The sequence below is a fragment of the Gouania willdenowi genome, chromosome 5, assembly GCF_900634775.1.
Source record: "Gouania willdenowi chromosome 5, fGouWil2.1, whole genome shotgun sequence".
In the NCBI taxonomy this organism is placed as follows: domain Eukaryota; kingdom Metazoa; phylum Chordata; class Actinopteri; order Blenniiformes; family Gobiesocidae; genus Gouania; species Gouania willdenowi.
The window spans coordinates 40,147,081-40,163,948 of NC_041048.1; the positions used below are offsets into that span (position 1 = coordinate 40,147,081).

Here is a 16,868-nt window from a genome sequence, read left to right on the forward strand (position 1 = left end):
ATGATCTATTCTTTGATTATCTTCTTAATAAAATAAATACAAAAGATGAATAAACTGATGAATACAAGTTATTTGTTACGCAAAACCAATATTTTTCTTCAGTGCGTCACCTGTTAAAATTGGAAAATGACCAATAATTCCAATAATGTCGATGTCTCAGTAGCTCTAATAATGAAACTCTCAACTATTTTGTGTTTTTAAAGTTGTTTTATGCTGTTAGATTCATTTTGTGTATACTACTGTCATTTTGTGTGTTTTTCTTGTCATGTTGTTAATTTTCTCTTATTTTGTGTGTTCTTTTTGGGGTTTTTTTATTTATTTTTTGGTATTTTCTAAAATTCGGTGTATTTTTTGAGTAATTTTGTTATTCCATTAAATCTCTTTTTTTTCTAAATAAACATTCCAGAGTGCCGGTGCTTCAGTGAGAGTCTAACGCACGTGTCAAACTCAAGGTCCGGGGGTCAAATTCGGCCTTTAAGGGCATCCAATGTGGCCCACAGGAAAAAGTAAAAATGATTGAAAACATGAATCACTGTGTAAAACTAATTCAGTTGTAGATATCTCCGTCCCTCTAAATACACAAAGAAAAAGAAAAAGAAAGACAACTCTTCAAGATTAAAAACTCCTGCAATTTTGTTTACATTTTTCCGCAAAAATTCCCGGGGTTCTCAAACAGGGGTTCACAACCTTGGGGTCAGGACCCCATTTCAGGTCGCGAGACACTGGGAGAGGGTCACCAGATGCCTTCAAGAAACTAAGAATAATTTTTTTAACAATTTGAACCCATTTTTGCTATTTTTTACCCATTTTTCTGCAACTACACCAAACTTGTCTTATTTTAACTTATTTTCATTTTTGCTTCTTTTAATGCATTTTTGCTACATTACTCCCATTTCTGACACTTCTACATCACATTTCAATCTCTTTCCAGACATGTTCAGCACTTATAAACCATTTCCACCACTTTTACACCTAATGTCACCTATGTTGACCCATTATTGTCATTTTTAGCCTCTTTTCAACATATTTCATGGACATTTTTGGCTAATTTAACCACATTCACGATTTGTCATGCCAATTATTTGCCAGTTTAAACTAATTGTTCCTACTTTTTAAATTACATACCCCAACTACCAATTTCTGCCACTTTAAGCCAATATTGACACTTTGAACCTTTTTTGAAAAAAAAATGTAACCACTTTTTCTGTCCGTTTTCTTGTATTTGCAACTTTTGACCAATTTCTGTTTTTTAAAAAAACCCTTTTATTTAAAAACCCCTTTTATAGATTAAAACAAGGATTTACAGCACAAACTCTTTCCACCAATTTCCCTATTAATATTGTCCCATTATTGTCACTTTTAAACTTTTTTCACCACATTTTATGTTTATTTTTGCCAGTTTATCCACATTCACGATTTTTGCTGATTTAAACTAATCTTCCATACTTTTTTAAATTCCATTTCCCACAATTTGCAACTTTTAACCATTTTCTGTGGTTTTCAAAGAGCATTTTTGGTCACTTTTAACCTATTTTATTTATCTTTACGGTGACTATGTACTCTAACCCAAATAAAAATGAATCTTTTAAAGTCCACTGCTGCCATCTAGTGGTCAAAGTAAACAAAACACTTCAATCCTTAAAAATAAAAACAATTTTATTAGCAATCACAAGAAAAAGCAAATGACATCCACACACACACAAAAACATTTGTTTTGCTAAAAAGGCTAATGTCTTATTTACAAAGTGTGTGATTGGATGGGAATAAGTGGAGCACATGCACAAACAAATGAGCCACAGTCGCTCAAACTCAGCATTTTTGCATTTGTGGGAAACAGTTCAGTAAAATACAGTATGTTTAAATACGATAGAGAGACTCTAGAAGCAGATCTGAGTACTCACACACTGAAGTATTTCATTTAGTGCTTGATTCTTTAAAAGCGCTTTCATCGTCCGTTGATAATATTTTGGTAAAGCTTGAAAAAAAAAAAAAAAAGTCTGGATCATTATTTTACATTTTGAGCACAAACGAACAAAAAGAGTAAAACCAGCCCACGTTTCCACGCTACATTACAGTCAAAGGATAACAGTGAAGCAGCGTTCAAACGTTACCATGGAAACAAATGACAAAATGTAACAATATCTCATTCGTGGATCGTTCCTGACTTCGTTAGTTCGTCCTCGTCGATCGTACAGTTCTGTGTCTTTATATAACAACAACATTAAACCCAGATTGTCTTCCCCCGATGTCATAAATACACATTTCATCTGTTGGGATTTAAACCCTCGACTATTCTAGCGTCTCATTGGTTTGCACAAAGGCACTTAAAACTGCTCATTTAGCCTCAAACAGCCGCTGAAGTCCTGAAACACTGTGGATTTAAAGAACAAGTGTAAACTATCTCAGGTCAGAGTGAAAAAGTAAAGTTTATCAGGAAATTAAAGGCATTAGTGGAAAAAACCGTTTGGGCCAAAAAAAAGGAAATAAAGCTACGATCGCAGCATCCAACCAACAGAGGGCAGCATCCAACCAACAGGACATGAACAAACAGCAGACTGACAGCGTAAGGCGAGATGTGATGTGTTTGTTCCATGTGGATTCTTTCCTTTAGGGAGACGGTGGGGGTGGGGCTGGTGGGTGCGTCTATAGATCTATATAGAATAGAATAGTAGTGTAAGAAGAAGAAGAAGAAGGAGCTTCATGGAGGCAGTGAGGAGAGGAAGGAGGAGGACACGCCTTCACTCTCAGCTTCTCCTGGACTTTGAATGTTGGATGAGCCACTGCAGCGTGATGTCTGTGGAAATCACAGGAGGGTCAAAGGTCAGGAATCACTGATGGATGGGACATGATACCATCACTCAGACCATTCTAACTGCCTCAAACACACCAGGGACACTGGATCACAGGTGCAGATACACCTCAGCTTCCTTTTTCAGAGTTCATAAAACCCAATCATTTCAATGAATCCAATGATGAACGCAGAAATTGACATAATGTGAATGAAACGTAATGGTGAAGCACATCATTCTCTAAACAACATGTGGAAGTGTCTCCACCCTAAAAAAAAACTACACAACTCAAAACACAGAGCTCACCAGTAACACGTTACTTTTAGGTGTTTGTTTCTCAGGAAGGACAAACATGGAGGGATGGGTACCTTTCACATTTCAACCCATACTCGATACCTGTCAATCAGTATTGTTACTCAACGGTACATGTTTTCGATACTTTTGTGTGGTAATAAATGGTAAATAATAAAATCTTAATATGTTTTATTTTACCAGATTTATTTTTTATAATAAAAACAAACAAACATATCTACAATGCACAACTTAAAGGATTCTCCACTGTTTTTACAAATGTGGCCTAAAACCTTCAAAATGTCCTTATTAGTAGATCTTTGACTAACAAAATGCCTTATGTAGCACCCTATTTGTTTTATTAGCTTTTTAAAGTGGGACTACTACTTTAACCTGTGCACCGCCATGTTGAAATGACGTTGTTGCTCTAAAAATCAGTAAAACTTTAAAAAGTCAATGTAAACCTCTTTCGCTTACTGAGCGACGATAAATTAAAACTGTGACCCAAATAAATCTGTGGCCACAGGGGGGCGACAGTTCCTATTCTGCTGTTGCACAGACGCCATTAAAGAGGTTTACGTCCACTTTTTTTTATTTTTACTGATTGTTAGAGCAGCACAAGTTGTTATTTTGACTGAAAAAGCTGCTAAATGATTCTGAGAGCTTCACCTGCTGTAGAACTCAATGGACTAAAAGGGGCGAATCACGTCACCATTGATGCCATTTCAAAATGGCGGCACACAGGTTGAAGTAGTCCCAGTTTTAAAAGTTAATAAAACTAATATGGTGCAAAATGATGCGTTTTGTTAGACATAGATCTACTAATAAGGACATTTTAAAGGTTTTAGCCCACATTTGTAAAAACAGTGGAGGATGTCTTTAACATCCAGCTCTATGTGACAGGGCTCTATATTGCGAGTATTTCACTTGAATTTGTGCACACAGGTAAAAACATGTGAGCGATAAAAATTAACGTCTTTACATCTAGAGCAGGGGTGGGCAAACTTTTTGGCTCAAGGGGCCACATGGACTTTTAAAAATTGACAGACGGGCCAGGTCAGCACCCGATGCATACATACAGTACATTCTTCTTCTTGTCTAAAGTTCAAATTATAAAATTTCATAACAAATCAACCATATGCGTTACAGATTTATAACTTTCGCCCAAATTTATCCCCAATTGTAAAGAAAGGTTTGTACATTTAAGGAGAGACAGGCCTGTTCGTAAAGCACAGTTTCTCACAGTGTGTGGTAGAGATGGAGACATGACAGGTTGACATTTTCAATTTCATTCCAATCTTCTTAAAAACTCTTTCTTCATCGACAATAATGATCATTACTAAACAAATTTAGAATCCTAAAATGTATCAGAAATTAAAAGAGCATTCAGTTAAGACTACATGAGATATGTGACTGGGATCAAAATGTAACGTGGAACTAAAATACAAACATAATGATTTACATCCACATGTGAAGTGGAGCAGAAACAAACTTTTATTATCTGATTTAAAACATTTATTTCCTTTTTTGTTTTCTTAAGCTTTTTGGCACAGATTGTTGTTGTTGTTTCCTGAATATTTGGACTGCTGTACTTTTACATTTGTTTTTTTATGCAGGTAAATAATTTAGTTTTTCAGTTTTGATTTATTTATGAAATATACTTACATTATGAAACATGATGATACTTATTACCTGTTAGTTCATTTCATACTTTTACTGAATTTATTTGTCTTTTTTTTTTTGGTTTTCTGCTGCATTTGTTTTTTTCAATTCAGATAATGAGTTTCATTTAGTTTTTGATTTATTATGAAATATATTACTTGTTCCCTGTTGGTTCAACACATTTTAACATGTGTTATTTGTCAGGATTATTTGGGGGCAATGGGTACATGTGGGACTTGAAAGTCCACATAACACACACACACACACACACACATAATATATATATATATATATATATATAGTGTGTGTGTGTGTAAAAGTAGCTCAGTTAAATATAAAGTATTTGCATGAAAAAACCATCCAACATAATTTGTTAATAATGATTATTAGCATAATAAACAGCATGTTTGGAGGAAAAGTGACGGTGGATGTTTTATTCCTTTAAAACCAAAACAGTTTCTTTGCAAATAATAAGACAAACAGCCTTTGACTGAACTTCAGTGAAAAGTATTTACTTGTACATTCATCATTAAACACTCACTGTCGACTCTTCTTTTCTTTGGGCCACTCATTGTTGTTGATGTGTATCGCTGTGTCAGCGCCGCGGTTTTGCTCCGTCAATCTCCACCTGGCTCGAAAGGTGCTACGCTGCCTTGTGAGCCAGGTGTATTCACGCGACACCACGTGATCCCGCAATAAAGCATCAACAAACAGCTTAATTTGATTATCCGACGTGGAAAAACTGTTTATCTGGCCAGATATCCAAGTTTCCGCTTCTACTATGAGTAAGTTCTTCTTCTTCTTCTTTGTGGGTGTGTTATGGCGACGACCAATCTTACTCTGCTTTCTTCCTCATCTTACATTTTCTGTCCATACCAAGTAGGATGTCAGGCATCATAGGACTAAGTCAAAGGAATGCAGTCATAATTATGATATTGTAACGGACTGAGACCCAATGTTGTTTATTCAATGAGTGTTGTGGTTTCCCATGGACGTGAAGGCATCACCGTTATGTGCAGCTTTCTCTGCCAATGTTCTTCTTTGTTTACATGTGTTCTGTGTGTTGATTGGCTGGGAGGCTGGAAAAGGGCAGGCGTAAGCGGAGAACAGGAGAACATTTGGTTCGCACGGGTTTTGAGATAAATGACGAAGCAAGACGGTTCATTTTGTGTTTTGTTTATTTTGGCTTCGGCGGGCCGGATTAAAAAGACCAACGGGCCGGATGTGGCCCGCGGGCCGTAGTTTGCCCACCTATGATCTAGACTGAAGCAGAGAGGCTTTGTCTGTTCTGATTCCTGAGTCTACAGCTCTAAAAGCTGAGTCAGCGTCTGTTAGTTTTTGTTCGGTGCTATTGCCAGAGCTTAGTTTGATTCTAATCTGTTTATTCTAAGAACTGTGTGTGGGAGGAGCCTGTTTTGTTTATGTGGCCTGTGCGGCCACGAGGTGAAGGTAGAGTCTGATTATAGAGCAGAGAGAGACGCTCTCTTATACTTTCTCTTTAATATCGGACATTTGTGTCCGTTTCAGTGGGTTGTTGGACACAGGTGTGTGTGTGTGTGTGTGTGTGTGTGTGTGTGTGCCACAGAACCAGGAAATATCTCTACATTCTGCTTCAAATATAGCTGTGAAGCCCTTAGCATGTTGTTCTCCAACTCTCCTGTAGTCGTCCATCAGCTGTTCATAGTGAAGCTACATTTACACCATCATGTTTCAGCAGGTGCTCAGTCTGCAGCGTATTTTAAAAAGTAGAGCCATACAACAGCTTTAGATTACACTGACATTCAGTGACGTGCAGTCATGGTAGGCAGTGCCTACTCAAGGGTGAATTGATATTTTGATTTGTTTGTTTTAATTATAATATAATTATAAATTATTTATTTTTCCATTTCCAATAGCCTACAGTACCTATAAGTTTGAAAGTGTCCGCGTTTCATAGCCTAAATGACTAAACATCACTATTCCCTGGCGCTGCACAGTCTCACTCCACTGTGGAGGCAGGAGGAGGAGCCAGGAGGAGGCCACACCCTCTTCCAAAAGGACATTGCTGCTCTGCCTCTGTTCCCATAGCATGTTTTTATGTGTTTGCACATGCGCAGTCAGTTCCCCAAGATGGAAAACCATTTACGTAAAAAGGAAGCTCTCTACGCTGCCTTTGGACGTAACCGAGCTATGCTAAATGCTATACGTAAGTTCACAGTGCATTAGTGAATTGATACAGCGTGGCTGCTGCTGCTACGTTCTCTAGCTCGTGGGCGGGATAACACTAGTCAGGATGACAGCGCTAGAGATGATAGGGAAACTTTCTTTTGAGGTAAAACGACAGCTTTTAAAAGATGGAGACCAACACCTGAGCAACCAGAGCTTCAGCAAAGATAAGGTCAGAACATTGTTCATATTTTCTACAGTGAATGGAACAAAAGGAAGTTCTGAGTTGTTGTTGTTGTCATTTTCTCCATGTTTCTGTGTTTCCAACACAAACAACGGATGTGCTGTCATGTCATGAGATATATCTTGATGGGAGAGTATGGAGGCTATATTAAATAATTGTTTATGTTTCTTTAATGGTTGCTTTACAATGTCATTGGTGTCGACATTAGTGGTCTCGATTTGCAATGCCCTGCCTACCCAACCCGAGTGCTCATGGCACGTCACTGCTGAAATCATAAGAGATTAGGTCGTGAGAAATTTGACATGTCCATTTTTTACACTTGTTTAGACACTTTTACAGGTAAAATACTGTGAAAATGTGTGACTTGGTCCCAAAACATGTAAGGGAGGTCATTTTGTGTCATACTGGGGCTGGATTTAATACAAAAATGAATAAATAAAAAGATGCTTTTTCTGTTTCAGAACATGATTTCTGCATTTTCTGGGATCACAGAAAATTGGAGGCTCAAGGTCAGTTTTAATTATGATAAAATTAGAAAACTACCTCCAAGTGGTTTGGGATTTTTCTCACAAATAAACCTCTGAGCTTCTCACCTATGTTGTCTTTCTCTTTGCAGGAGACTGAGTAGCAGCAGATTTCTCGATCCTGGATGGCCGATAAGTTCCTGCAGAAAGAAAAAAAAAAAAAAAAAAAAAGACAAATGTGAAACCAGCATCTTAGAAAAACACTGAGCATTTATGCAAAGCAGAAATATAAGTACAAAATACTATAAAACCTATTTAATTCCTTTAGATAAATATACAGTTATTCATTTGTGCTAAAAAAACCCTGAAGGGATGAAATCAATGGAGATGTAGAGCAAAGGGAATATGATATTTTACAGTTTAGATCAGGGGTTTACAACCTGTGGCTCTGGAGCCTCATGTGGCTCTTTGACTCTTTTGCAATGGCTCCCTATAGCTTTAAAATATAGCTCGTTATTTCTTACTGAGGGTATTAATAACATTAACTTCAAATAAATTATCATAAATCAATTTTTTAACCTAAAATAAATCACGTCGTACGATGACTCAGCACATTCCTACTTCACCTCCTGCAACATCTACAGACCATCAACTTTCTTGCACCTGTGACTAACCTTAAGTTTTAAATTCCTGATAAGAAATAAATAATAAACCCACAAAAACACTATTCTGGAAGAAAATAGAGATTTTATTTGTGTGAAGAAAGATTTATTTAATTCAAATCAAGATATTTTTTGTAACCCTTCAAATCCATTAACTCATAAAATGATACTATTTTAATGGTATAGAATGATATCATTTTATACACTGTATTGTTTTCATTGAAAAGGTTGTTTTTTTTCGCCTCCAGAAGGATTTTAATCCAGGTGAGATTAGGCAAAACTGCTCCTTTGAGAATAAAGGTTGCAGAGCCCTGGTTTAGATGATGCTAAAATATATTTTCCCAAACTATATTTAACATCCATGTTAAGGGCTAACGTTGAATTTAAAAATTACCCATTCATTTAAAAGCAAAGTTTTCAATTTAAAAAAATTCCAGGAATCTTGCAACTATAGTTTAAATATGTTTTTAGTTCTATTATTTTGATTGCAATCAATCATTTATATAATTTTTTTCTTATTTTGAATATTCCCAAAATTCTCAGTCTTAAATTCCTTAGATTTTCAGCTCTTTGCAAACTTGACAAAAGATAAAAAATAATCTTTAGAGTCTAAAAACTAGAATTTTCCGCTCTGTGTTTATTTCACGATGACACTAAGGAAGTCGTGACATGCATGAAGTTTTTGAAGAAATACTCACATTTTCTCAATGAGCTGCTTCTCATCGAGTGCGTTGGGGAGGTCTCGCTTGTTGCCAAGGACTAGAACCTGAAATATTAAAGAGAAAGAAAGAAACGAGCACCGATCAATGCTTCATCAGCTTCATCGAAGTGTGATCGATCAGTTCAAAGGATTTCTCTCTCTCCCCCTGTCGTTTCACTCATCACAGTCATTACTGAAGCAGATTCAACTAAACCTGGTGGTCACTGCATTTCTCAGTCGTTGTGTCTGAAAGGAAAGTCTTTCCTCACCTCCAAACTAAACATGCCTCATTCATCTACAGCAGACAAAGGCAACGGGTGGCCCTCCATCTAAATGTGTGATGTCTGCGGCCACAAAGTCAACTAACAAAGGCACTCCAAAAACACTCAAAATGACAGAAAGATACACAAAATGACAACCAAAATACAAATATTAATCCAAAAAGAGATAGGTCGACTAAAATTACTCAAAATACGAGGAATTAAAATACACAATATTATTCAAAAAACATACCAAGTTTATAGATAAATTACACAAAAATAAACATTTACAAAATCCCTAAAGAAATACACAAATGAGTCAAAAAACATACAAAACTACAAAAAATGCACAAAAGGACAACAAAATACTCAAAAAGCCACAAAATGCAACAGAAACACACCACATTAGCTGATAATTATATCCTGATATCTCTCCGTTAGCTTCACCAAACCAAATATTCTTTGTCAGAAAGCAGCTGTACTATGAAGCAGGATATAAACACGTTCACTTAAGCAAAGTGATTTCAGCCTGGCTTTGTGCACGCTCCCATAAAAGGGGCGGAGACTGCAGCATCAGACCATTCACAATCACGGAGAAACACTTTAGCAATTTTCGTCACAATAATAAATATAATACACATAATTCAGACCAAAAGACTGAAAAAGCAGGAAGGAATAAACGCAGGAATTAATTACGTTGATGCTTAAATTTGTGAGATTATAGAATATTAATTCATTGGAAAATAAACAAACACTGATCAGTTTCATGTTATCACAGCACAGTCTCGAGCCCTGGTGTGTCTCTGCTGCTGCATTCATACAGCTCAGCCTACGTCATAAGGTGGACAATATTTGTATTTTATATTATCTTACAGGACTGAGGCTCTCTGCGTCGCCACAGAATACATGAATGACTGAATGAATTTATCAGTCTAATGATACACACAGTGCAGCAGATTAATCGTTCACTTTGGGATAAAAGCATGACATTTGGCACAGATACTCTCTAAGGGCCACCATCATGGATAAATTCAATATGGCGGCCATTTTTCAAGATGTTGGAGGTTTGGTGTTTTCTAACTCTGCCAGGGAGAGATGCGCATATTCAAACTCGAGCGGACCAGACTTTTCCGCTGACACCTCGTTTAGCCTGACCTGAGTATTTTTTGGTTATATAATAACCATTGAATAGCAATGGCGGCCATCTTGAAAAATGGCCACCATATTGAATTTTTGAGTGGCCAACGTCTTTTTACAAAAGAGTGGCCCTTAGAGAGGATCTGTGACAAATTTCATGCTTTTATACCAAAGTGAACAATGTTTTAACTAATCTGCTGCACTAGCAGTAACTAATGTAGATCAGATAAAAATCTATACGTTTCCTGTAGGATGTCATCAGTAAGTAAAAGAATTGCATCAATATTTACATCTCATATCGGGGCCTGATTTAAAACATTTTTTAAAACCAAATGGTTCAAATTTCCTTTTTTGTTTCATAATGTGAATTTTGAGTTTTCCATGATCATATAAAACGGGAGTGCCTTCAGTTTTTCCATTACTGAGATAATTAAATGACTGCTATTTCTCATCACTGAGTGTTTTCTTACAGGGATTCCTTGTAGCTGTGGTTTGTCTAACAGATTATGGAGCTCATTTCTGGAAGCTTCAACCTTCTCCCTGTCGGCAGCATCCACCATGTACCTGTAGGAGGAACAGAACCCAGGTCAACATGGAATGCTAGTAATATGATAGTATGGTAAAGCTTTAGTGATCTTACACTATCGCATTGACTCCTCGACAGTAGCGCTCCCACATGCTCCTAAAGCGAGGCTGTCCACCGATGTCCCAGATCTGAGACATGAGAAAAACCAAAGATCAGGACAAACTCACACTACAGCAGACATGAGCGACACAAACAGTGACACCAAAACACACTACATGAAAGAAAAGTAGAAAATAACAAAAAATGCATAAAAATCACAAAACACACCAGTCTACAAAAATTGCTAAATGACAGAATCATTTAAAATAAACAAACACCAAACACCACAAAAAAAATAAATGAGAAAAATGTACAAAAAATACACAATATGACATAAAAATATACAAATCAACAACAAAAATAGACAAAGTTACTCCTAAAAATCCCAAAAACAAACACAAAATTAGAGAAAAAAATGTAAAATGACAAGAAAATACACAAAACGAGAGAAAAAACAAAACAAATCAACGGTAAGCAACACACAAAATGAGGAAAATACACAAAAATGACAGACAAATGTAGAAAAACGACAAATAAAAAACACAAAAGTGTTCCAAAAACACACTGTATGACAACAAAAGCACAAAGTTACAAGCAAAACACAACACAAAATGAGAAAAAAAGACAAAACAACAACAAATAAACAAAATGACAGAAAAATAAGACAAAACCACAACAAAAAGAAACCACAAATAATGAAAGACAAATCTTCAAAATAATATAAAGTATAAAAAACAAGAAAAAAAACGCAAAATCAAACCAATACCACACAAGATGAAAAATGTAAAATATAAATAAATTTAAAAAAAGGAATCCAAAAACACAAGACAATAAGCACACACAAAAGCACAAAACAGCAACAAAAGAGAACAAAAATACAAACAAACTTTGTTGTTTCCTGTGTTAATGCTCAGACTGGTCATTATTCTAACGCTGACATGAATAATGAATATTGATCATGTGACAGAGCAGATCATTACGTTCACTCTCAGCTCACCTTTATCGTCACGTTGCCTTTCGTCACCTTCCTCATGTTGAAGCCGACTGTGGGAATCATGTCTTCATTAAACTGTCCCGACTGCACAACAGAAAAATACATTAAGTGAAAAATGTATCTCATTTGTACAGAAACAACAGGGACACAGTAATCACATGACACGAGTCAATCATAGCTCATTCTGAACAGTATATTTATATTTATACTATTGTTTAACATGAGGACGCATTAGAAACAGTGGAGAGTAAAAAACTAAGCAACCTCCACCAGAAATAAACTGTTTGTTACGACCATGAATGAGCCTTTTTGATTTAGTTCAGTATTAAAAATTGATATTTTCATGTTTTTAATTTATTTTTATTTTCATGTGTTCATAGGGTAACACTACATGTAAATGTAGTAGTGTAGTGCACTTTCGTAATAAACTACCATGCGTTTTAAAGAGCATTAATAATAATAATTAGTAGAAAAATGATTTTCTTTGCACTCAAAAAACTTACTTTTCTAAACCATGCGACTCAGGCTGCACAATTAATCAAATTTTAATTGTGATTACAATTTTGGTTGCCACAATTATAATATTTACATTTAAAATACAGGCACTGCAATCTGTAATAGTGTATTTATTCAGTTTATTTATTCAGCCTTTGGGGCATTTAAAATTCTTTGGCTAGGTTTTTTTTTTTTTAATATAATTCTATTTTAAAGCTTACATTTACACTGCAAACTGTACACACTTGTTTAAAAGTAGTGCAATAAGAAAACAGATTTTTCCCCTAATATGATAAATAATTGTGATGATAACTGTGATTACAATATTGATCAAAATAATCGTGATTATCATTTTGGCCATAATCGTGCAGCCCTATATGTGACTATAATAATTTAATGTGTTTTGAAGAAGAAGAATCAATTTTTTATTTTTTTTTACCCATTCTATGAAAATGGCAAAAGTGTGACAAGAATCAATCAACAACACTACTTTACACCAAATATAATATATATATATATATATATATATTTTTTTTTTTTTTTTTTTTTTTTGCAGAAAAAAAATATTTTGGGGTTTAGTTACTTTTTAATTACCTTTCTGGAATGTTTATTTGTTTTTTTCCCATCATTAATGAACATATCTATCTTTAACGAAGGAAAATAAAGTCCGAGTTTCAAACAAACAAGCTTTCTATATGAGTGTGTATTGCCTGGCATCTGGTGACACGATTCGTATCCCGATACGATACGATATATCCTGATAAAGCATAAGGCGATTATTGCAATCAAATATATATATATATGACTTAACTGTAAATGTGTACACCTTCATGAGAATATTATATATGAAATATATTTTATTGACATATTTTACACTCAAAACATTGGCTTTAACATGCCATGTGCCAACAACTTAAAAAAAATAACATACAATCTTCCTGTGGCTTTTAAACCAACTTTGACTTGAGTGCAACTTAACTGAGGTATATGTCGAGAACAACAAATAAATGCAGAAAGTTAGAACTTTCTTTTTAGATTTACTTGAAAAACACAAGCTGATCAACATGCCCAGGTTTCAGTACTTCTTTGTGTAGTTACAATGTCTCCTGTAGTGGAAAATACATTCCTGGTTAAATAAAGGTTAAATAAAAATCGATATGAATGCATTTAGAATTGATCCCAGAATCGTGCGACGTAATCTCGATTTCTTCCAACACCCCTATTTCTATACAGAACGTGGGTATTTAAGGAGGCAACGCCTCACAAACATTATTAGAAGTATCTCAGGTTGCCAGGTTGGTTCTCAGCTTGTGAAATGTTTATTTAGACATTCATCAAAAACAAACAGCACTGAGTCATGACTGTGTCATTAATCATACATGATGACTCACTCACAAACTAAACCTGATCAACTCATTCAAATCTTTAAAAACTGGATCAAAGTTACCACTGTGGCACTTTTCCTCTTTCTAACACTTTTCCTAGAATCCTGGAAAATAAGCCTGAAGAACCAAAAACACTCCCAATAGTCCCAGTATGAGATGATCACATGGTTTTTAAGAGCAGAGCCTGGTTTGAAGGAGATCTAATGACAGATCACCTGACCGGATCACACCAGAATGAGGAAGTGTGAGGACGGATTATTTTAGCACTTTGCTTTTCAGAAATGTATTTTATTATGCAAGTGAGCAACAGTTTATAGGAGGTTTAACATCAACAAAATACTGAATACAAAAAGATGGAACCACACTCGAGCACTTTATAGAAAGATAAAATATATATTTTTAATATTATTCAAAGTTTAAGAAGACTGAAAGTTGAAGAAAGAAATTTAAAGGCTAGAAAAGTAATTGATGAATTATCTCTGCCTTGAATAATTAATAAATAATAAATAAATAAATAAATAAATAATAATTTAACGTATTCATTTATGTATTTCATTTTATTTTACTAAGCCAGCATTTGTCAAGGAAAAATAGATATTTTTCTTTTTTCTACTTTTCCATTAAACGTATGCGATAAATATTCTTTTTTCTTTCTTGCTTGGCATTAATTAAGTGATTGATTTTGTTTTGTGCTGTATATTTGAAATACACAAAATGACAACAAAAACGCACAAAAATGACTCAAAGAAAGCACACACGTCTCCAAAAACTGCAAAAGGACAGAAAAATTTAAGTTGACAAAAAATAGACAAAATAAGTTACTCCAAAAAGACAACACACAAAACAGGAGAAAAATATACAAAATGAAAAATAAATACCATAATGACAGATAAATATAGAAACAACAAATATAAAAACACAAAAGTACTCCAGAAACGACAACACAAATGCACAAAATTATTGGCAAAACACACAAAAAAATATCTTAAAAAGGAAATAAATTGGTTAGTGTAATTAAGTCATTTGTTTTATTTTGTGTTGTATTATTAAAATACACAACATGACAACAAAAATTACTCACAAAGCACATGTCTCAAAAAAATAATAAAAAAAAGGACAGAGGATACAAATCGACATCAAAAATAGACAAAAAAAACTAAGAAAAACCAATAAACAACAATGAACACAAAATGAAAGAACAAATTTAAATGACAACAAAATACAATAAAAAAAAATAGTGGAAAAGGTGGTTGAAATGGGATTTTAAAAACCACAGAAATTGGTTAAAAGTTGCAAATTAGTGTGGGCAAAAACAGACAGAAAAAGTGACAATTAGTTTAAACGGGCAAATAATGGGTATGACAAATGATGAATGTAATTAAATTGTCAAAAATAGACATGAAATATGGTGAAAAGAGGTTAAAAATGACAATAACTAGTCAACTATGTGCTATGTGACGACGTGGTGGAAAGAGTTTATAAGAGCTGAAAATGTCTTTAAAAATTGAATAAATGTGCAGAAAATGTATTAAAATAAATACTTTTTTTTTACTGATGTTCTTTTTTCTGATTTATATTTCTTTGTTTTCATCACTGTGATGGCTATGTTGCACTTATAAATTAAAAGTATTAACATTATTATTATTAAGTGTCAGAAGTGGGAGTAATGTTGCAAATATGCATTAAAAGGAGCAAAAATATGTCAAGAAAATGTGATGAAAATAGGTTAAAATATGGATAGTTTGGTGTAGTTGCAGAAAAAGGGTAAAAATAAGCAAAAATGGGCTGAAATTGGTAAAAAAATAAAAATAAAAAATAAAAAAATCTCAATATTTGTATCATTAGTTTCTTGAAGGCATCTGGTGACCTCTTATCAGCGTCTCGCGACTCCAAATGGGGTACTGACCACAAGGTTGAGAACCCCTGATTTTAGTCCATGGAGACGTGACGTCACGATGTCGTTAGTGACACCCCGGAAACAAATTGGTTCACATGACTGGCCTCATTAGTCCGTCATTCCTACCGTAAGCTGTCTTTAAAGTGCGTTAGTCCAGCACGGCTAAGCCCTCAACATGTGGTCCAGGTCCTGGTCCTGGTCCTGGTCTCACTATCACAGGTTAACAAACAGAACCGGGCCCACATACTGACAGTGACAGTGCACGTTAACCGCGGCTACTCACAGCGATTACGTTGACAAACGTGGTTTTTCCAGAGTACTGCAGTCCCACCAGGGTCAGCTCCATCTCCTCCTTCCAGAACAGGGCCCGGAACCAGTCCAGGAGCCGGTTTATGAGGGCCAGCATCTTCGGAGGATGACACAGGAGTCAAGGGTCTGAGAGTAAACGCCTTTTAGTCTGGACGTGAAGAGGCTAACAGCGCACGAGAGCAGAGCGGAGGCAGCTAGCTGCTTTGTCACGTCATGTGATCGCTGCTGCGTCCGCGTGCACAGTCTGGGATCACGGGAGCGCGCGCTACGGTAGTGAACTCGAGTGAACTAAACGACACACCGAGTTCACGATACGATAATAAACTCGATACGAGAAGATAATTATGGAAAAATACAAATAATTTCTGTTGTAAAAATAACCATGCTTTTATTTGACTAACTCTGAACATAAATTATCTGGGTAAATGACCTTTTCAACTCAAGAGAAACTAAAATATTCAGTCTATATTTCTCTCATTTTGTGTATTTTTTATTTATTTATTTTTTCGGTTTTAGATTAATTTTGTGCATCTTTTTCTTTGTGTTATTGACAATACAAAGAGCAAATATGTGTGTGTATATATATATATATATATATATATATATATATATATATATATATATATATATATATAAAGCATGCATATTTGAGGAAATAAATAAATATAACAATATGGTAACAAAGACAAAATAAGTATCTATTTATTCATTAATGTATTTATTTTTGCAATTCGTCATTTATTGAAGTATATGCCTAATTATATATGAATTTAATTCAGCATTCATTTATTTATTAATGTATTTATTTA

The 16,868-nt window shown here is 34.8% G+C and overlaps 1 protein-coding gene across 1 annotated transcript; it reads right to left on the reverse strand.

The window, feature by feature from the left end:
• Positions 1-1,638: 1,638 nt before the first annotated feature.
• Positions 1,639-16,299, reverse strand: arl8bb (ADP-ribosylation factor-like 8Bb). The gene is made up of 7 exons (XM_028447622.1): positions 16,034-16,299; positions 11,977-12,057; positions 10,995-11,068; positions 10,825-10,918; positions 8,956-9,023; positions 7,725-7,795; positions 1,639-2,794 (listed from the first exon to the last, which is right to left on the reverse strand). The coding sequence occupies exons 1-7, from the start codon at positions 16,154-16,156 to the stop codon at positions 2,745-2,747; spliced, it is 561 nt and encodes a 186-aa protein (XP_028303423.1). The 5' UTR covers positions 16,157-16,299; the 3' UTR covers positions 1,639-2,744.
• Positions 16,300-16,868: the final 569 nt, after the last annotated feature.